The 21,755-nt window shown below is 41.6% G+C and overlaps 1 protein-coding gene across 2 annotated transcripts in view; it reads left to right on the forward strand.

Annotated features, from left to right (window-relative positions):
• pi4kaa (phosphatidylinositol 4-kinase, catalytic, alpha a) overlaps positions 1–21,755 on the forward strand; it is an 85,859-nt gene that overhangs the window by 42,979 nt on the left and 21,125 nt on the right. The window contains exons 34-45 of one of the 2 annotated variants that reach the window (XM_084047867.1): positions 753–904; positions 2,801–2,908; positions 4,427–4,647; positions 11,448–11,603; positions 13,782–13,861; positions 14,851–15,050; positions 15,784–15,871; positions 17,741–17,908; positions 19,283–19,336; positions 20,208–20,328; positions 20,630–20,759; positions 21,613–21,683. In XM_084047867.1, coding sequence (XP_083903993.1) covers positions 753–904; positions 2,801–2,908; positions 4,427–4,647; positions 11,448–11,603; positions 13,782–13,861; positions 14,851–15,050; positions 15,784–15,871; positions 17,741–17,908; positions 19,283–19,336; positions 20,208–20,328; positions 20,630–20,759; positions 21,613–21,683 — 1,549 coding nt within the window. The remainder of the gene's footprint in view (positions 1–752; positions 905–2,800; positions 2,909–4,426; positions 4,648–11,447; positions 11,604–13,781; positions 13,862–14,850; positions 15,051–15,783; positions 15,872–17,740; positions 17,909–19,282; positions 19,337–20,207; positions 20,329–20,629; positions 20,760–21,612; positions 21,684–21,755) is intronic. The other variant, XM_084047868.1, reaches the window with a different exon arrangement.

Below are 21,755 nucleotides of genomic sequence, written 5' to 3' on the forward strand. Positions count from 1 at the left end.
CTTATAGATCAGCTATTTTTCGGTGCATGACACTGGCGCGCAACTAAAAAAATATATTTTTAACGCTAATTCCAATTTACTATAAAACAACCATTTGTCTTGCGAGGACCAGAAAAACGGTCCTCACAATGTATATTTCTTCAAATTCTACTATACTTGGTTGTCTGAGTTGTAAATAACAGACAGGTGTTCTTTTATGGAGGGTTTTGAATGAGGGTAGGGAGTCACACTTTGTGATATCTGGTGGTTTTAGCCTGGTTCTAGACGAATCTGCCTTTGCAAAATTGCATCGCACTTTAGCCCTCGGCAGATTAGGTCTGGCCCCCCTCAGTAGAGATTTCATTTCTCTCCCTCCGAAGTCGTGAGGGACCAATCAGGGCCCAGTATCCAGATGTGGGCGGGCTTATCACCTTATTTGGAGCAATGACGTACAAGGAAACACTGCTCTGATTGGTTCGTACAAGGAAACATTGTTCTGATTGGTTTAGGTCTAACCAATAGAGTCCGTTTGGATCTTTTTGTAACCGCCCCTTGGGAAAAAATCTATCGTTGATAGGGACCAGACTAATATCCACGCAGTGTGTCGTGTGATACTGTCTGGCCACGCGAGGCTATGGTGGTATAGTAGGACATTACACATTTTAGTGACATAACAGTAGAATGAATTCATCCCCATGTTTGTGCCCAATCTGAGGGGGGGATGAGATCAGTGGAGCTCAGCATTGTGTGACATGATGCTTCTCTTCATCCAGTTCCTGGTCCAGAGGTTTGAGATAGCCAAGTACTCCAGTGAGGACCAGGTGGAGATCTTCTGCAGTCTGATGCAACGCTCCCTGTCGCTCAGCGTGGGAGGGACCAAGAGCAGCCTCAACCGCCATGTGGCCGCCATAGGACCACGCTTCAGGTGCACACACACGCACACGCACGTGCGCGCGCACGCACACACATGCACAAAACACATGAGCCCACAGACAGACAGACACAGACACAGACACAGACACACACAGACACACACAGACAGACAGACAGACAGACAGACAGACAGACAGACAGACAGACAGACATTTTAACAATGTGTTCATGTCCACATAAAGGAGAGCACACAGGGACACATATATTAAAGGTACAGTGAAGGTTACATTCACAAAATCATGACATATTGATTGAAACCTTTTACATATGTCTTCATGATACATTAAGTAACATAAGTAACAGACGTCTCCGCCATATGTAGCAGCTACCAATTATAGCAGAGACACCGCAGTACTGTACATTTCCAGCCTTTTTGCCTCATTTTTGGGCAGTTGTTAAAACCCTCTAACAACCAGTCTGTGGGTATAATATCCTATAGGCTGCCAAATATACAAACAAATACTCTGCACCTATAGCCCAGCTCTGAGATGGTATGTAGGAGTGGCTGGTATTTAATGACCTTGGTCATAAAAGCCTCCTCTAGGCTAAGGTCAAAGGTGCATGCTATCTCTAACACAGACACTTCTCTGGACTCTTCATCAACCAGAACAACATCTGGTATATTAGCTGTGAAAGATGTAAATATGTCTGTGTTATCACAGAGATATCACACACGAAATCATGTACGCGCGCACACACACACACACACACACACACACACACACACACACACACACACACACACACACACACACACACACACACACACACACACACACACACACACACACACACACACACACACACACACACACACACACACATCGAATCTACTGAATGGTAAGATTTTAATGATTGCTGACTTCATCAGACACACTTACAGTTTTAAATCACCTACCATGTTATTATTATTCACGTAAGGGATAATGACAAGGACCGTTATTTCTGTTAGGCTATTTGTACTAATAAATAACGCAAATGACGTGACGTTTGAACCTGCAACAATAAGTGCTTGGTTCACTTTGAAAGCACTCTGGGCATTTGTATATTTGATATCAAAAGCGCTTTATTAGGGTTCTGTGGAACAAACCCTCAGAGAACTGTAGGTCTGCTGCCACTCTTATTTATTTTCAAACACAACCTTTAGTTGTGTTGGAAAATAAATAGGAGTCTGTTTGCAAGTCAATTATAGACTGTCTATTTGGTAACCAAATGGACCCTTATTAGATCTTTAACTTGAGAGTGTAAAAGCCTTTGATTGAGTTACTTTTTTTTTTTATTTTCTCTTCTGCACTCTAACTGTATCTGTATTTTTTTACTTCTTTGGTTTTATGTATCCTAGTGTCATTGAATAATTGTGTTTCCTTTGCTTGATGTTCTGTGTTAAGCACATTGAATTGCCTTGTTGTTGAAATGTGCTTTACACATAAAACCGCCTTGCCTTGCTGTACCACAGGTTACTGACTCTGGGTCTGTCTGTGTTAACACCATGTGTTGTGCTGTACCACAGGTTACTGACTCTGGGTCTGTCTGTGTTAACACCATGTGTTGTACTGTACCCCAGGTTACTGACTCTGGGTCTGTCTGTGTTAACACCATGTGTTGTGCTGTACCACAGGTTACTGACTCTGGGTCTGTCTGTGTTAACACCATGTGTTGTGCTGTACCACAGGTTACTGACTCTGGGTCTGTCTGTGTTAACACCATGTGTTGTGCTGTACCACAGGTTACTGACTCTGGGTCTGTCTGTGTTAACACCATGTGTTGTGCTGTACCACAGGTTACTGACTCTGGGTCTGTCTCTGTTGACACCATGTGTTGTGCTGTACCACAGGTTACTGACTCTGGGTCTGTCTGTGTTAACACCATGTGTTGTGCTGTACCACAGGTTACTGACTCTGGGTCTGTCTCTGCTGCACTCGGACGTGGTCACCAACGCCACCATAAGGAACGTCCTCAGAGAGAAGATCTATTCCACTGCCTTTGATTACTTCAGGTACAAACAAAACAAAATGCAAACACAGTCGTCCTCAAATCCTCTCTCTTCCACCTCTTGTGGTTGACCGATGCTTGGTTTATACACGGTCATAAGACTGTGTGCTGCACAGTTGGACATAACCGATCTACAAGCTCACAGCGTGTCGCTACACACTTTTGGACATTGGCTATTTGAGGCATGTGACACTGTTGTGTGATGATACGTGTAAACGGAGCTTGTTCCGGAACCCATCTGCTCCGGACTACAGCCACCTCCACAATTATTGGCACCTTTGATAAAGATATAGTAAAAGGCCTATAGAGGGGATAAAAGTCTATTGCCTTTATTATATAATATATTTGTGTTTTTTGGAATGTTAACATCAACTAACATTAACCATAATTTGTCAAATTAGACATTGTTTATAGAGAAGAAAAAGAAAATAGACTTCACCATTATCAGAACCTTTTTAGGACTAAGACATATTCAGGTCAGAGCGTACTGTGTTAGATCTTGAACTATTACAGAAGGTCCTTGGTGTGCTGAGTTTTTAGTCAATTAAGCCTGATTTTTGCTTACAGCAGACGCGTGCTGCTATTTTCGCTGTCCATTGTATGAAGACGTTTATAGCAGCGCTTCTTAACACATTTAATAACAGAATAACGTGGTTGCCAGCAATCTCCCCATTGACTGCACTTTGCTGTTTAAAGCTGTAGACTCCACGACGAGCAAATCCTCATAAAAAAAAGCATGCATTCATGTAGCGCCATGACCCTGGCTACATCCTGGAACGATTACATTTCACTCGCGAGTTACAACGGGGAGCAATCGCGCATGACCGGTTTTCCCCACCGGAAACAGATTCGGAGATACAGACGTTTAAAAGAAGGAAATAGACAGGAAGTGGATGGGGAGCCATGTTTTTTTTTCGGTGATCCATCTGGCCTATCCTTCTCAGGATCACAATGGGTGATCCCAGAGCTGCTCTAGCCCCTCCCGTGTGGGAAAAAAAAAAAAAAAAAAAAAAAAAACACAAAAAATGTACCATTACGGTTTTGGCACTCCGCGTCACTTTTTGCACCCTTTGCAAAACCGTATATATACGGTTTTGGCACCCATTGTGTTAAACCTTTTCATGCCAGGGACCCCCAAATTGATATATATTTGGCTGCGGACCCCCATCTGAAAATATGTTGTGCCAGGGACTCCCAGAAGCTAAGATTTTTGTTAAAATGTTTGCCTAAAACATTATATATATATATATTTTAAAAAATCCCTAATTTTCAAGATTTTAGAAAAATAGCAGATCTACAAGCTCATAGCGCAGCACTCGGTGCCGCGCTATGAGCTTGTAGATCTGCTATTTTTGAATAGCCAAAGTATAAAAGGTTAAAGTGGTTAAAATGACTGTGATGCTATATTAACACATTTTGCTGGGGACACCCTGGAACCTCCCCAAGGACCCCTGGGGGTCCCCGGACCCCACTTTGAGAACCATTTTAAGTGGCTTAACATCTCCTCCCGTCTCTCCTCCAGCGCGGCTCCAAAGTTCCCCACGCAGGGCGACAAGCGGCTGCGCGAGGACATCAGCATCATGATCCGCTTCTACGCCAGCATCCTGTCCGACAAGAAGTACCTGGCGGCGTGCCAGCTGGTGCCCCCCGGTGAGCTTGGTACCACGCCGGCCCCCAGCAGCCTCTCTGCCGGCATATTCGGATCGCTTATCGTGTCCAGCACCTCTCCGATATCGCTCTTAAGTAAGCTGGAACGCGCAGTGGGAAACACACTGCGGGCGCAGTAGCATGTTTTTTTAAGCATGTCAAATTTGATGCTGTTATATTATCCTCACACACTGTGCTACTGCTGCTGAATGATGATGCATGTGTCTGTCTCTTTACCCAGTGGTGGAAAAAGTACTCGCATTTTTTACTTGAGTAAAAGTATCAATATACTGTAGTATCACTGCAATGTAGAACTCTGTTGCAAGTAAAAGTCCGGAATTCAAAATGTACTTGAGTAAAAGCATTGGTATCACAATGTACTTAAAGGTAGGGTAAATGATATTTTTTGGTTAAAACAAGTATTTTGTTAAAAGGTTAAAGCACTATATTGTGATAGTAATCATTGCTATAGAGTGTTTGTTCAGTAACAGGGGTCTCCTCGTCTCTCCAGCTCTTTAATAAACAGAAAATACATTTTTCGGTAGGTGTCAAAATCTCAGCCAATCAGGAGAAAGTACCCATTTTTAAGCTTCATTTTTATAGTGTTCCAGTTCCAATTTTGTATCTGCTCATTTCTTAGTGTCGTCACTTCCAATTTCACTTGTTTAATCTGTATCCTGATTGAGTTCTCTATCCTGGTTGGATAAAATTGGAAATGAAACTGAAACGGAAACGGAAATGCATTTTCTGTTTTATAAAGAGCTGGAGAGACAAGGAGACTCATTTTACTGGTCAAACACTCTATAGCAATGAGTACTATCAGAATATAGAGCTATTTAACAATTATTTTAACCAAAGCAAATCACTTACCCTACCTTTAAAGTACCAAAAGTAGAACGTGCTCGTTATGCAAAATGTCCCATTTCACAAGTTTCCAAATGCATAAAAAATATTTTGAAAATAGCAGATCTACAAGCTCACAATGCGTCGCAATGCGACGCATTGTGAGCTTGTAGATCTGCTACTTTCAAATGGCCAAAATGTATAGGGCTGAAATGGTTAATGTATGTTTTGTAAGTAACTAGTAACTAAGGTTTTCTAATAATTGTAGTGGAGTAACACTACAATATTTGCCTATGTAGTGGAGTAAAAGTACTGAAAATTGAAAGTACTCCAGTAAAGTAAAAAAATCCTCAAAATTGTACTTAAGTACAGTACTTGAGTAAATGTGCTTAGTTACTTTCCACCACTGCTCTTTTCAGTTTTGTGTTTCATCTCTCTGCTTCTCTCATCACAAACCTAGCTCTCACTTTATATTCACACCTCTCTGTTCTGTCTCTCCTGTCCTTTATATTCACACCTCTCTGTTCTGTCCTTCCTGTCCCTTTTCAAGATAAGATTAGGGGTATTCAACTAGATTAGGCAGGGGGGCACAATTGTAAAATAATTTGGAGTTGGGGCGCGCGCGTGCATGAGCCCACACAATTTGCGCGCGCAAAATTTTTCGGGTCTAATTCGGTTCTATTTGACCAATATAAATCAACCTTTTTTCGGGTCTAATTCGGTCTAATTCGGTTCTATTTAAGGTTCTAAGTTAAGTTCCAATGAAAGATGGCCTTTCAAGTACTAATGAAGGATAAATAATTTGTACTGTCTTAACTTTGATAACATAAAAACGAACATATATTTACATAAATAATAATTATGAAAATTAAAAAAAAAAAAAAACTTTTTTTTTTTTTTTTGAATATGGCCATGGGCCACAAGGAAGCTCCTCGCGGGAGCCCGCGTGCCGCCAGTTTTATATCATTGGGGGACATTCAGGTGTCATATAGCAGCAACCAGAGCATGTGAGCGGAGCGGAGCGGGTGAAAATGCCGCTCCGCGCTCCAGGGGGCTGAAATGCCGCTCGCTATTCGCTCATGTTAAACCCCCCCGCGCTCCGCTCCCCGTCGCTCCTCGCTCACGTTGATTTGCGCAAATCTCGCTCCACGCTCCGCTCAAACCGGGTCGCTCAACAGTAAAAAAAAGAAAAGAAAAAGAAAGTAGAAATTCTAATGACATCTCGGTGCGCTGTGCACTGCGGATGTCTGTGTGTCTCTGAGTCCGTGCGACCGGGCATGCTCAAACATTCGGTGCGCGGCCCCCGCGAGGGCGGCCTGGAGCGGGAGGCGGTCCTCGCTCTGAGTAGCGCTCCAACCTTTTTATAACCAGCTCCGCGCTCACGTCAAAATCGTGTCGCTCCGCTCACCGCTCCGCTCCGCTCACATGCTCTGGCAGCAACAGCAATAAGCATGAAAAACAGCAGGTACTGTACCAGGGCTGGGTATCGCCTACAACCTCACCATAGATACGTATTCACGATACAGAGGCCACGATGCCATATGTATCGCGATACGCCTTGATTTTAAAACTACAAAATGTACTTATGCAGAGTCCTAGACCAGTTTCCAAATCAATTTGAAAAACTTGGTTGATAACATTTAAACAAAAAGCAGGGAAAGAAATACAAATAAATAATGTTTTGATAGATAAAAGTTTTAGTCACACTGCATTTCCTGCCATATCGATGCGATTGTCGGCAAGGAATACGATAGGATTGTTGCCGTATCGATTGATTGAGCACAGCCCTAGCAGGTACAGGTAAGAGTAGAGATTTAAAATAAATAGGCTTTATAGCAGGGTTGATTTCGTCGACTAAAACTATGACGAAAAATGTTCATCGACTACCTTTTTTTACTGACGAAAACTAAATAAAAACGAAATAAAAACTAAGCTACGATGACCAGAACTATAAGACTAAATGTATTGACAATTTCGTCAACAAATAAAAACTATGTTTGGTTGCGCTCGGATGTTGCGGTCTGAAAATAGCAGATCTACAAGCTCACAACGCGTCGCGCTGCGACGCGTAGTGAGCTTGTAGATCCGCTATTATCAGCATGCAACAAATGTAAAATCAGCCATTAAGACGCCATCAAGGCACCGCCAAGATACATTTCATACATTTCAGATACATTATCATAAGATTTTAGTCGACTAAATCTACTGTAGATTTAGTCGACTAAAATCTTATGATATTTAGTCAACTAAAACTAGACCAACAGTAACTGAAATATGACTAAAATATGACTAAAACTAGATGGAATTTGATTCAAAAGACTATGACTAAAACTAAATAAAATTGTTGTAAAAATCAACACTACTTTATAGGCCTAGCAGCACTATAACTATAAAGATATCACAGCAACAATGACAACCGTGGTGAACGGCAATCATTGTTATAATAATAGTGACGGTGCTCTGTGTGGACGATCCTTTAGAGTCTGACCCTACACATAGGGTGACCTCTGACCGAGTCAACATAATGTAGATTCTATGAATAAATACAAGTATAAATAAATGTACAATCTATCACCAGTGATTATATGTTTGAGATAGGGATATGAGATAGCAAAGAAATTAAATCTGTGTGAAACGTGCAGGTTATTTAAGGGAAAAAATATATTATGGATATAAATGAGTAAACACAGTGATTCTCTGGCAAATACATGGACATTGTATTGCATGTATCCATAGACCAAGTGTAGTGATATGTAATGGAAAAGTAATTAAACCCCTCTCTCCCTTTTTTCTTCTTAAAATTGCTAAATACAACGCACAAGTACTTGGTATCAATACAATCAATTATTTGCATTATTTGCAAAACGATACGATACAAAGTCAAACCATACGATATGTTGCTGTTTACATATGGATATACTTCCATTGACACAAGGTCTGAGACTACTTGATTGTAGAGCTTCATGGCTACAGGCACACAGGACTGTCCAAGTCGCTTTGTGTTGGACCGGGGGACAGTGTTGCCATATCTGCTTATTATAAGCGACTTTGGCTTGTTTTTCTGTAAAGTCGCTTTAAATATTGATAGCTACGAGTTGCGTTTTTTTTGTTGTTGTTGCTTGTTTCTAAAGTGTAGTTGCTTATTTGGGCTTGTTTCCTAATGTTGTTTGTTCATGTCAAGAAAATAACACTATCAAGATCTGCTATTTTCAATTAGCCGGTGTAAAGTGGCAAAACGTAGTTTAGTCGCTTCTTTTGGGCTTGTTTTCATTGGACCTGGCCGCTTGCTTCTCTTGCAAAATCTGGCAATGCTGCCGGGTGGACCACAATGAGTCCGTGGCTTCAATTCTTCAATCTCTTTTCCAACTGTCTGTCACACTAACGTCACTGCTTTGCTTTTTCACCGTTTCTGTCTATTAATATTCTTTTCCAGCTGTGAGGAACAGCACAAATTTGTCAGCTGTATTAAAATGCATGACTTACTGTATTCATCACATCGACCCGCCCCCTCTCCTCAATTTGGTCAAAAGGTTCCCTGGCTAACAAGCCAAACATGCCTTAATACATTATATATATGTCCTCTATAACTAAAATGTCAAATTAAAAACACCTTAAATGTTTTATTTGTTTTAGAAACAGAATCTTTCACTCAATAGGGACAATGCTCGTCGCAAGTTGATGATGTCATTTGTCCATGTGTGGTCTAGCCCTATGGAATGTATGGACTGCATGTGAAAATTAAAAACAACTTAATACTTCCTAAGGTTGACTCATTCAGTGCCAATGAAATAAAAAAAATTATTGCAAACTGTGCCAGCCAAAAATACATAGTAAAAAAAAAGTGCTCAGGAGCCTTTTTCAGTAATGAGTTAAACAAGAAGTGAATGGAGCAGCAAATCTTCAAATGATGATATCTTGGGTTATGAACGTTTTTCTTTTTTTTTCAAAAAACACCGCAATGGCACCCAGCGCCATTGCGGTAAAACACGTGAAACACGTCAATGGCACTCAATGAGTTAGTATGAGCTTCAAATCAATAATTTAAATGTTTTTTTTCCCACATGCATTCCATCAATTCCATAGGGCTAGACCACGCATGGGCAAATGACATCAACTTGCAACGGGCATTGCCCCGGAAAGATGAACTGTTTCTAAAATAAATACAATATTTAAGGTGTTTACATGTTTTTATTTTAGTTATAGAGGACAAATTATAATGTATTAAGGCCTATTTGGCTAATTAGCCAGGCAACCTTAAAAAAGGAAAAAGAAAAAAGCACATGCACATTGAAAACGTGTGTTTTTTCCCTCCTCCTCCTCCACCACCCACCCAGATACTCACTCCTCTGTTCTCTCTCCCCGAGGACCTCAGAGAATCATCGTCTCATTTCCATACACGCCGTCCACTCCACCTCAGGTAGACACGCCCTCTTAACCACAGATTCTGGATCAGATTCGCCTTGGGGTCCCGTGCCGTCATCACCCGCCAATAACCTCTGTTCCAGGATCGGTGGTTCAAGACAAGTGGTTCGATGCACCTACTGTATATGTGATGCTACTGGATGTTCCTCCTCTTTAAAAGCATGACCATCTCTCACTCCACAGGACTAAAGAACTAGTTGCAATGCAGTCATCTCATTCCTCAGAATGTGCCTCACCGCCAAATATGTCAATGTAAATGATTTGTAAATGTATGCTGTTGTTGCACACGGTGTAGTGTTTAGAGCGTTGGTCCTCAAGGACCCAGGGGTCCTTGAGGGAGTTCCAGGGGGTCCCCAGCTAAATGATGGATAGTTAGGAACCAAATGGACCCTTATGGGTCTGTAACTCTGAGAGTGTCCAAATGGAACCAAATGGACCCTAACGGGTCCATTTGGTTCCATTTGTACACTCTCAGAGTTAAATTAACATTGATTGTACAATATAAATTGGGGTCCCAGGGATAGAAATGCCATTAAATGGGGGTCCGTAGCCCTAATGCATGTCAAACTGGGGGTCCTTGAAATTAAAATGTTTGAGAATCACTGCTAGAGCCGTACAAATCTTCTCTTATGGGGGTCCCTGGCATATATTTTCAAATGGGGGTCCGCGGTCTAATAAGTGTCAATTTGAGGGTCCTTGACATGATAAAGTTTGAGAACCACTGGTTTAGAGAGTAAGTCTTTCGTGTGGAAGGTCATTGCCTGCTTGCTCAGGGGATAAAATGAAGATCCTGTTTCTAGGTGAGACATGACCTTTGACACGATGTAAATGTCTCAATAGAAGAGCAGGGAGACTAAATACAACCACCTCAATGATATAAGTTATGCAAGGGATGATTGTTCGTTGTTTGTTGTTGAAAAATAGCCCCCGACAGGATGATGAAACACTGAGGCAGAGCCGAGGTGTTTCATCAGGAATTTCAATCGGAATCAAGCATTCAACCAAGCCGTGTAATAAATTCTATTAACATGCTCTACCATACAGATTGGACAAAATGTATTCATTGAAACAAAGTTACATAGTGCTGCTTTAACCACCCAAAAATTGACTTATTTTCTATCAATTACACACCCCATGAAGCCTTGAATTCATGGAGATTTTTTCCTGAATTCAAGGGTTCATGGTTTGTGTACTTGATAAATAAGTCACTTTTTGGGTGAAATAGTCCTCCCATTAAGCCAAATCTTGAAATAGTTTGATAGAAATAGGTACGCCAGGGGTTAATGTGATTAATTGTAATAATAACGTAATCACATTGGAACAGGATATTTTCAGGTTAAGTGGAAAAAGGTGAAGCACAAGAGATTATAAGTGCGTAAATGAGTTTGAGGATCAAAGATAAAGATTTTTTAATTTAGTCATAATAATTCATAACTCTTGTATGAAGGTAAGAGCTGGAGCCTGTCTCTGATGTCTGTCCTCTTTCTGTCATTTAATATATTAAGACCTGGTACGCATCTGTGTCATTTTATAGATTTCTTTGGCTGTTCAAAAAATAGCAGATCTACAAGCTCATTTTTATATGCGAATTAATTCATCGTGTGTGTGTGTGTGTGTGTGTGTGTGTGTAGATAATCAGGACCCGTCATTGAACAGCCTTTCGGTGATGAACGCCGCTGACCTCCGGAACAATGACTCTAGCTCTCGCTCGCAAGCCAGCGGCCAGGGAGGCTGGATCAACACCTACCCTCTGTCCAGTGGTGTGTCCACCACCTCCAAGAAGTCAGGTAAACACTAGTCTCGCGTGGCCAGACTGTTGCCTCCCACAATTTACAAATGTTTCCGGCATATAGTCTGGGACTCGGAAGCTCTGATAATGTGTAAGGGGAAAGCGGATGCCCCTCCCCAACCCACTTCCGTTTTAGCATTGTGCAGTGGCGCAAAGGAGTCCGACTGGAATCAACGAATCGCATAAATATCGTTTATGTCTACTAGTGTCTTCTTTCACAGTTTTTTCGGCGTTAATTCCATGATACCTTTCTCAGTTTTCTGTGATAAACAATCCTCGCACAAATAACATGAATCTACCGCTCCTATGACTATGCTTCCGCCTCGGTTCTGTTTCCACTGGGACTACAGGTCCGCGGGCACCGCGTTGTGATTGGTCGAATGTTTTTCCGGTCTGAACAACTTCCGTTACACGGCTTTCGGGAAGTGGAGTTCCAGACTCTATATAGCATTCAGAGATTGTGGAATAGTTGTCTGGTGACGCGAGACTAGGTAAACACCTACCCTCTGTCCAGTGGCGTGTCCACCACCTCCAAGAAGTCAGGTAAACACTTAACACATTCCCTTTTTTTGGGGGGACAATGCCACAAGAGGGCGCTCTAACACAACTTAGGAATGATCCACAGACTCTGATAGAAGGAATCGACGGATTTGACGGTTTAGGATTTGTAGAAAAACACATTATAGCTCAGATTTATTTTCATTTTTTTGTGAAAACAAAGACATTTTCAATGGGCGATAGAAACAAAATGGCCGATCGCGGGACGTGCACAGATTGACTCTAGGTGGTGCTAGAGCACCTGCCCTTTGCCCTCTTGACCAGAAGTGCCCTTTTGAAAAAAAAAAAGTTTTTTTTTTTTGTTTTCAGTTTACAGCAGGGGTCTTCAACAGGGGGTCCGGGACCCCTAGGGGGTCCTCAGATTTACTACAGGGGGTCCGCCAAATCTTTATGTGATATGATTTTTCTTTATACCATAACCACTCGAAACCTAGCATCCCTTTTCTGAGGAGAACTTTAGCCAAAAATAGCAGATCAACAAGCTCACAACGCCTCGCGCTGCGAGGCGTTGTGAGCTTGTTGATCTGCTATTTTTGGCAAAGAGGTATAGGTGTAGAGGGAAAAAAGAGAGCAGACCAAGTAAACAAAAAAAAAGTATAATTTACTTGAGCACCTGCCCCTCAAAATGTCTGTGCACGCCACTGGCGGTAAAAAAAATGTTCCAGTGGATAGATGAGACCCTCCCCCACTCCCCGGACACTTTTAGTTTACTTCCGCGTGCACGACACGTCGTGTGGCTTCTGCGGCTAGAGATCGTCAAAACAAGTTGAAAACCGCTGGCAGCGGTGGATGGATGAATTAAATAACACCTGGCAGGGAACACAAACAAGGCACTCTCCTAACGAGGGTGGGTAGAGAGCAGTGTTGATATCGACAGCAGATTTAGTTTTAGTCAGTCTTTTGAATACAATTCTGTTTAGTTTGAGTCGCCTGAAATGTTTTACTTATAGTCTAGTACGTTTCAGTTGACTAAATAATATCATAGGATTTGAATCGACTGAATCTACAGTTGATTTAGTCGACTACAATGTATTTTTGGCGGGCCATGATGGCATCGAAATGGCTGATTTTCACTTAGCTGCATGGCGAAGATAGCAGATCTACAAGCTCACGACGCGCTGTGAGCTTGTAGATCTGCTATTTTCGGTCTGTGACGCCGGCGCACACCCATGATGAATTGTCTTTTAGTTCTACTGGATCTCTTCTCCACTAGATCCCTCACTAACATTTTAATCCAGTTTTATTTGCTGACGAAATTGTCAATATATTTAGTCATAGTTTTAGTCATCATTAGCTTAGTTTTTATTTAGTTTTCGTCAGTGAAAAAAGGTAGTCAACAGATATTTTTTTTCGTCATAGTTTTAGTCGACTAAATCAACACTGGTAGAGAAAGGCTGTCTGGGAATCGCAAGGCTGCCCCGTTCCACCCTCTGCCTCACCCAGTCCATGTGTCCCTGAGCAACACACTTTAACCCCTAACCCCCTGTGTGCTCATCTAAGCAGCCATCTGCTGGGTTAAGCTGTATAAAAGCAAATTCCCCCTTGCAACAGAATACATATACAGCAAAAAATAACCATGTATATGTTTGATAACAGCGTTGTCTCTGCTCCCATGCAGGCATGTCTAAGAAGAGTAACAGAGGAACCCAGCTTCACAAGTACTACATGAAACGAAGGACCTTGTTACTGGCCTTACTGGTGAGTTACTGGCCTTACTGGTGAGTTAGAACACCTTGTTACTGGTCTTACTGGTGAGTTACTGGCCTTACTGGTGAGTTAGAACACCTTGTTACTGGTCTTACTGGTGAGTTAGAACACCTTGTTACTGGTCTTACTGGTGAGTTACTGGTCTTACTGGTGAGTTAGAACACCTTGTTACTGGCCTTACTGGTGAGTTACTGGTCTTACTGGTGAGTTAGAACACCTTGTTACTGGTCTTACTGGTGAGTTACTGGTCTTACTGGTGAGTTAGAACACCTTGTTACTGGTCTTACTGGTGAGTTAGAACACCTTGTTACTGGCCTTACTGGTGAGTTACTGGTCTTACTGGTGAGTTAGAACACCTTGTTACTGGCCTTACTGGTGAGTTACTGGTCTTACTGGTGAGTTAAAACACCTTGTTACTGGTCTTACTGGTGAGTTAGAACACCTTGTTACTGGTCTTACTGGTGAGTGAAAATACACACCATGAGGCCCGGACCGCTGGCGTAGAGGTCCGGGCACATATGCTCTGGTGTGGCCTGGCGGCGCAGCACAGGTTCGGGTCCCGTTCCCGGCAATCTTTGCTGCATGTCTCTCCCTGTTTCCTGTCTGTCTCTACTGTCATCTATAAATAAAGGCCAAAAAGCCCCAAAAATATCTTAATTATTTTTAATACACACCATGGAATGTTTTTTTTATATCTCATCGCTTTCAAAAGCCTATAAATTATGCATAATAGTCAATCTAAGCTCAAGCTGCTTTTATTTGTGTCTTACCACCGCTTTCAAACTCTGTGACTGTTTTTCCCAACCACGCCTTTTTCATCAATGCCACTCTCTTTGTCTCTGCATTCATTGCTCTCTCTCTCTCTCTCTCTCTCTCTCTCTCTCTCTCTCTCTCTCTCTCTCTCTCTCTCTCTCTCTCTCTCTCTCTCTCTCTCTCTCTCTCTCTCTCTCTCTCTCTCTCTCTCTCTCTCTCTCTCTCAGGCCAGTGAGATAGAGCGGTTGACCACATGGTACAACCCCCTGTCGGCTCATGAGCTGGACATCGCCACAGAGCAGTCAGTGGAGACCAGCATCGCCAACTGGAGGTCCAAGTACATCAGTCTGACAGAGAAACAGTGGAAGGACAACGTCAACCTGGCCTGGAGCATCGCCCCGTACCTGGCCATGCAGCTACCAGCCAGGTTCTCTCTCTCTGTCTTAACTCATTCACTGCAAGACTTATTTCTGGCTGCGTTTACCCACTGCCAGCGATTTTTCGATTTTCTTACCTTTTTCAAGTAGTCACAGAATATTTATCTCCATTGTGATCGATCCCCTGATCATTGCTAATCACTGAGGGTTATACTGTGTGGTTTCACAAATGTCAACGAGGTCATCGCGACCTCGTTGACATTTGTTGTCTTGCCTTTGAAAATAGCATGTCTTGACCAAAAATACATAGTAAAAAAAAAGTACACAGGAGCCGAGATACAGGATATTTAAGTAATAAGTTAAAGGGATTCTTCTAGGTAACGTCAGAGATCAAAAAAGAAAAAAAACTGTTGTCAAACACCGCCCCTCCACTCCACAATGATTCAACATTTTTCAAACACTTTCAAGATGTTTAAAACATGTTAAAAAATAGCAGATGTAGATCTGCTTTTAGTACCAGAGCTCCAACGCTTTGGAATGCAGCACTGCTCTTGGAGATCAGGCTCGCTGAATCAGCCTCTTGCTTTAAATCCCTGCTTAAAACACACTTTATTTTGTATTTGTATTTATTTAGTTTAGCATTCAGTGGAAACTCCTACTAATTGAGTCTTGTCATGCTGCTTGCTCTTTGTGTTCCCCTGCCTCATGTGTAAAGCACTGTGTGACACCATTTTGAAAGGTGCTATATTATAAATAAAGTGTTATTATTATACTATGAACCAGGTTTAAGAACGAGGCCATCGTTGCGGAGGTGACCAGACTAGTGAGGCTGGACCCCGGAGCCGTGAGCGACGTCCCCGAGGCCGTGAAGGTACGGGCGGCGGCCTGATGGCGTTCACTATGCTCAGTGGCTCTCACAAACTGTTTCAAGGACCCCCACATTGAGAATGATTTGGCCACGACGGACCCCCTCTGAAAAGGCTTTGTGCTAAATCAATGATTGGGAGGCAGCCATCGTGTTAGAATGTTCCAAACTGACATGACAGCATGGCTCATAGACGCAAATCAGAGACGTAACAAACCTTATGCAACCAGAGGTGTGACATCTAGTGGCTGAATGTTGTCAGTGCTCAAGCAGTGGTTCTCAAACTTGTTCATGTTGAGGACCCCCGGTAGGGGAAGTTCAAATAATATAATACGTGTTAATTAGCTCTATATTCTGAAAGTAATCATTGCTTTTAGAGTGTTTGTTCTCAAAGTGGGGTCCGGGGACCCCCAGGGGTACTTGAGGGGGTTCCAGGGGGTCCCCAGCTAAATGATGGACAGGAACCAAATGGACCCTTATGGGTCTGTAACTCTGAGGTTGTACAAATGGAACCAAATGGACCCTAACGGGTCCATTTGGTTCCATTTGTACACTCTCAGAGTTACATTAACATTGATTTTACGATATAAAACTGGGGGTCCTTGAAATTATTTTTTTTTATGGCTAGAGCCGTATAAATCTTCTCTTATGGGGGTCCCTGGCTTATCTTTTCAAATTGGGGTCCGTGGGCTAATAAGTGTCAATTTGGGGGTCCTTGACATGAAAAAGTTTGAGAACCACTGCTATAGAGTGTTTGTTCAGTAACAGGAGTCTCCATGTCTCCATTTATTAAACAGAAAATGCATTCTCAGGTCGGGATACCAATTGTATCCAATCAGGATAGAGAACTCAGTCAGGATACAGATTAAACAAGTGAAATCTGAAGTGACGATATAAAGAAATAAGCAGACACACAATTGGAACTGGAACACTATAAAAAATTAAGCTGATAAATGTGTACTCTCTCCTGATTGGCTGACATTTAGTCACACCTACTGTACCTAAAAATGTATTTTCTGTTTATTAAAGAGCTGGAGAGACATGGAGACTCCTGTTACTAAACAAACACTCTATAGCAATGATTACGAGCTTTAACATTTTAACAAACAACTTTTAGTTTAACTTTTAACCAAAAAATATCACTATCCCTACTTTTAAGATGTATTTGAGAACCAGCGGTCTATGGTGCCTCTAAGCGAACAGATGATTGTATTTTTTTATTTATGCATTTCTTTGGAAGGGACAGCGCATATTAATGAACAACACACATACAATGCCGTGTAAATACACCGGATTTAGCAAGAATGCTAATTTCCATCCGTAGTCCCCATACAGAAAACAAGCAACATTACAAAAAGACTAAGAGCACATATATACATTACTAAAAGGGTACAAACAGAAGAGAAAAAACAACAGTAAAAAGGTTTGTTTTGAACTAAAATACAAGACACTCAAGAAAACTAAAAACAAAATGACATAATCCCCTATTTAAAAATGTTTGATTGTCCATGATCCATGCTTTTAGTTGGACCTTAAAAGATGTAAAGGATGGACTCTCTCTTATGTTAGTGAAAAGGAATTTTGCACAAAGAGCGTCTAGACAAGACTGCACCTCCACAATCCCCTCTGGTGATTATTATATAATATATTAATAATACAATATAATAACTGGCGACTGGGTGGTTGTACTGATGTCCGTGTCAGGCTTCCGTTTTCTAAATTCCTTCCATAGGAGGCGGGCATAAACCATGTAAAGTTTTATAACACGGCACATGCCTGTTTAAAGAGCTTCCAGTTATCAAAGGTAAATAAACTATACTTTTTTTTCGGATGCTGCAGTACATGCATGTATTCTCTGTGTCGTTCCTCCTCCAGTTCCTGGTGACGTGGCACACCATCGATGCGGACTCTCCGGAGCTGAGTCACATCCTGTGCTGGGCCCCAGCGGACCCCCCCACTGGCCTGTCCTACTTCAGCAGCATGTACCCTCCTCATCCGCTCACCGCTCAGTACGGAGTCAAAGTGCTGCGCTCCTTTCCTCCGGTGAGCTGATGACTCATGTTGGCCTTTATTCTAACACTCACACTCTGTATTATTCTAACACTCACACTCTGTAGGACACTGGCTCACAAACTGAGGGTCTGATTGATTGAATACTTTATTAGCAGTTTGCAAAAAAAAAAGCACAGGAAAGTACAGTTCAGGTCCCAGAAGCAAAGATTTGAGTTACAAATGTTCCCTTTAAAGTGATATATATTCAAAGATTTGCACAATTAAAAAAAATAGCAGATCTACAAGCTCATAGCGCGGCACTCGGTGCCGCGCTATGAGCTTGTAGATCTGCTATTTTTGAATAGCCAAAGTGTAAAATAATGCTCTTTAGCTCAAATCAAAAAGTGACACAGGTCTGAATGGGTTAAGAGGATTTTGAACGAGTAGTACTTTTTACAGGGGCCAGTTCCGAGTTGCAGCCTCCTGTCTGTAAGTGCTCTTTTTGAGCGGTTTTGAAGGAGATTAAAGATTCACACTTTTGTATGACTGTTGGTAGGGCATTCCACATTTTGGTGGCATAGCAGTAGAACGAAGTTAACCCCTTGTTTGAGACAAATCAACGCCTCGCAGGTGTGTGTGTGTGTGTGAGCTTGTAGTCAAACTAAATGTAATGCCTACAATTCTGTAGTGCTTCTCAGGGTGGGGCGGTCCCCAGTTCAAATATGATTATTTTGGGGGGGTCGCTGCCTGAAAGGTTTGGGAACCCTTGCTGTAGGGGCCATAATAATGTGATGATATAGAGCACCGAAGTCCTGACGTCACTCGTTCATCCCCTGGGTCGTAGAAGTCATTTCTCTATGGAGAATAACATTGGGTCATCTTAGAATCGTCTCATATAAGAATTGGGGTCCAAACATAAACAAGCTGTCTCTGTGATATTGTCAGGGAGGAGGCTCTGTATCGTTTATGATAGTCAGTCACTTATATTTGATACAGTCTGTTTCTGGAGAAACTTTAACTAATTCGGCGGAAGTAACATTATGGTTTTCTCACCGTCAGTTGATGCTTCATATCCATAATAGTCAAACCGCCGGGATCATTTGTTTATTTTTGGAACACAGTTCTTATTTGACGCGATATTAAATACGTCTATGGGGATTCAGAACGGGGGTGGAAAACCGCAAACCAGGTAGGATGTGTAAATTACATCAGACTTTGGTGCTCTATTAATACAAGCAAGTGACATTTGACGTCATGGGTACACTCCTGCATTCTGCAGACACGTTGCAGTGATTCTCCTTTGAACATGGGTCCATTTGGTTTGGTTTTTCAGTGCACAATCTCAGTTACTCTCAGGTAGTCTTAAAGTTTATTTTTAAGACATAAAGTTACCTGCTCTTTCAGCTAACGTTTGTTTCTCTTTAGGATGCCATCCTGTTCTATATCCCTCAGATCGTCCAGGCTCTCCGCTATGATAAGGTGATTATTAAACAATCACAGAGTTCACTGTGTTGTTATTATCACAAATACTGTATCATTTCATCATGTTATTATCACACATACTGTATCATTTCATCATGTTATTATCACACATACTGTACCATTTCATCATGTTATTATCACATACTGTATCATTTCATCATGTTATTATCACATACTGTATCATTTCATCATGTTATTATCACACATACTGTACCATTTCATCATGTTATTATCACATACTGTATCATTTCATCATGTTATTATCACATACTGTATCATTTTATCATGTTATTATCACACATACTGTACCATTTCATCATGTTATTATCACACATACTGTACCATTTCATCATGTTATTATCACATACTGTATCATTTCATCATGTTATTATCACACATACTGTATCATTTCATCATGTTATTATCACACATACTGTATCATTTCATCATGTTATTATCACACATACTGTATCATTGTAATGGTTTTCTGTCGTGGAATTGACACATAATGCCTAATTGTATTATAATATTAGCCATAATGTGTTCATTCCACGACAGCAGATTATGTCATGTTGTCACCTGACATTAGTTTTGGTGAATATATCGGTATCGGTTGACATCGGAATCAGAAAGTAAGAGTTGGACAATATTGGAAAATCGGATATCGTCAAAAAAAATGCCGATATCCCCAACATGCCTAGTTTGTTGTAATACTGTGTATAGATGGTTATGTGAGAGAGTACATGTTATAATCCTGATCCTGTATACATTACAGATGGGTTATGTGTTATAATCCTGTGTACAGTTGGTTATGTGTTATAATCATGTATACATTACAGATGGTTATGTGTTATAATCATGTGTACAGATGGGTTATGTCAGAGAGTACATCCTCTGGGCGGCCCAGACCTCTCAGCTGTTGGCCCACCAGTTCATCTGGAACATGAAGACCAACATCTACCTGGATGAGGAGGCCCACCACAAAGACCGTGAGACTCTTTACATCAATCTGTTTATAGTTCTAGTTGATTAAATATCATACGTTTTTAGTCGCCTTTAGTCTACTAAAATGTATTTTGCCGGGCCTCAATGGCGATTTATAATTAGCTGTGTGCCGAAAATAGCCGATCTACAAGCTCAGCTTGTACATTTTTCATCATAGTTGAACATTGTTCGTCATAGTTTTACTCAACGAAATGAACACTGATCTACAAGCTCACAAGCCGTCACCCCACGTTAATTGTGTTTGCTGTGTGTGTGTGTGTGTGTGTGTGTGTGTGTGTGTGTCAGCTGACATCGGGGAGCTGTTGGAGCAGATGGTGGAGGAGATGACTGGCTCGCTGTCCGGTCCGGCCAAGGACTTCTACTCACGAGAGTTTGACTTCTTCAACAAGATCACCAACGTCTCTGCCATCATCAAGTATGTCTGTCTCACACACAGCCTCTGGTGACAGGTGTTGTCCACTTAATCCATTAAAGACCGGGGGGAACGCATTCTGTGTAATTTTAGATTTTCATAGCCATTATTTTATACTTTGGGCTATTCAAAAATAGCAGATCTACAAGCTCATAGCGCAGCACCGAGTCAGAGTCAAAATAATAGATAGGGCCCCCGGAAATCTCCGCCCATCCACTTGTACTATATGGAGTTGTTCACCCAGCGCATACTCCCTTTTCACCCCTTCTTCTGGGTTGTAAAATAATGTGCTTTAATGTCCTCAAAGTCACGCATCCAACAAGCTTTGAACTGAGCAGATTGGACCTTCTGTTCCAGAGAACAGAAGGTCCAGGAACAGTTAGCCAAAACATCTTGAAAACGGCCACTTTCGCCGATTGTTTGAGTTTTGGCAATTTCCGCCAGTTATTTTTTTTATAACACGCGTTAGGAAGGTCAGACGGCGACAAACTAGATATCTGAGTAAATCTGTTTTGGGGGTGATAGATAGAACGACTCGGTTCGGGCAGAATTTGAGAACTCTAGTCAGAACTACCTATTCTGTGTACGTTTATGTTTAAGAAAGTAGGTAGCTGATATAGTGCACTTTTACCTCAGCGCTAGGTATACTCTTAGTTGCTTGTTTTAGAAGAGAATGCACTTCAGACTTCTGGTGATTAGTAGTTTCGTTCCCTACCTAACTTGAATGCACTTATAAGTCGCTTTGGATAAAAGCGTCTGCTAAATGAATGTAATGTAAGTTATCTGTCTGTTGGAAATAAGAATGGTTCTGGTTATTCAGCCTGTGACCCTGGTGTGTGTTTATATTTTTCTTCAGGTCGGTCCCAAAGGGTGATGAGAGGAAGCGAGCCTGTCTGAAGGCCCTGTCAGAGATCAAACTGCAGTCAGGTAACCGTGCTGACCATATCATAGTCATAGGAAGTGGTTTGCAACTCTGATAAACATGCACATGTTATTTTC

Source organism: Gymnoscopelus microlampas (genome assembly GCF_963454915.1).
Source record: "Gymnoscopelus microlampas genome assembly, chromosome: 21".
Taxonomy (NCBI): Eukaryota; Metazoa; Chordata; class Actinopteri; order Myctophiformes; family Myctophidae; genus Gymnoscopelus; species Gymnoscopelus microlampas.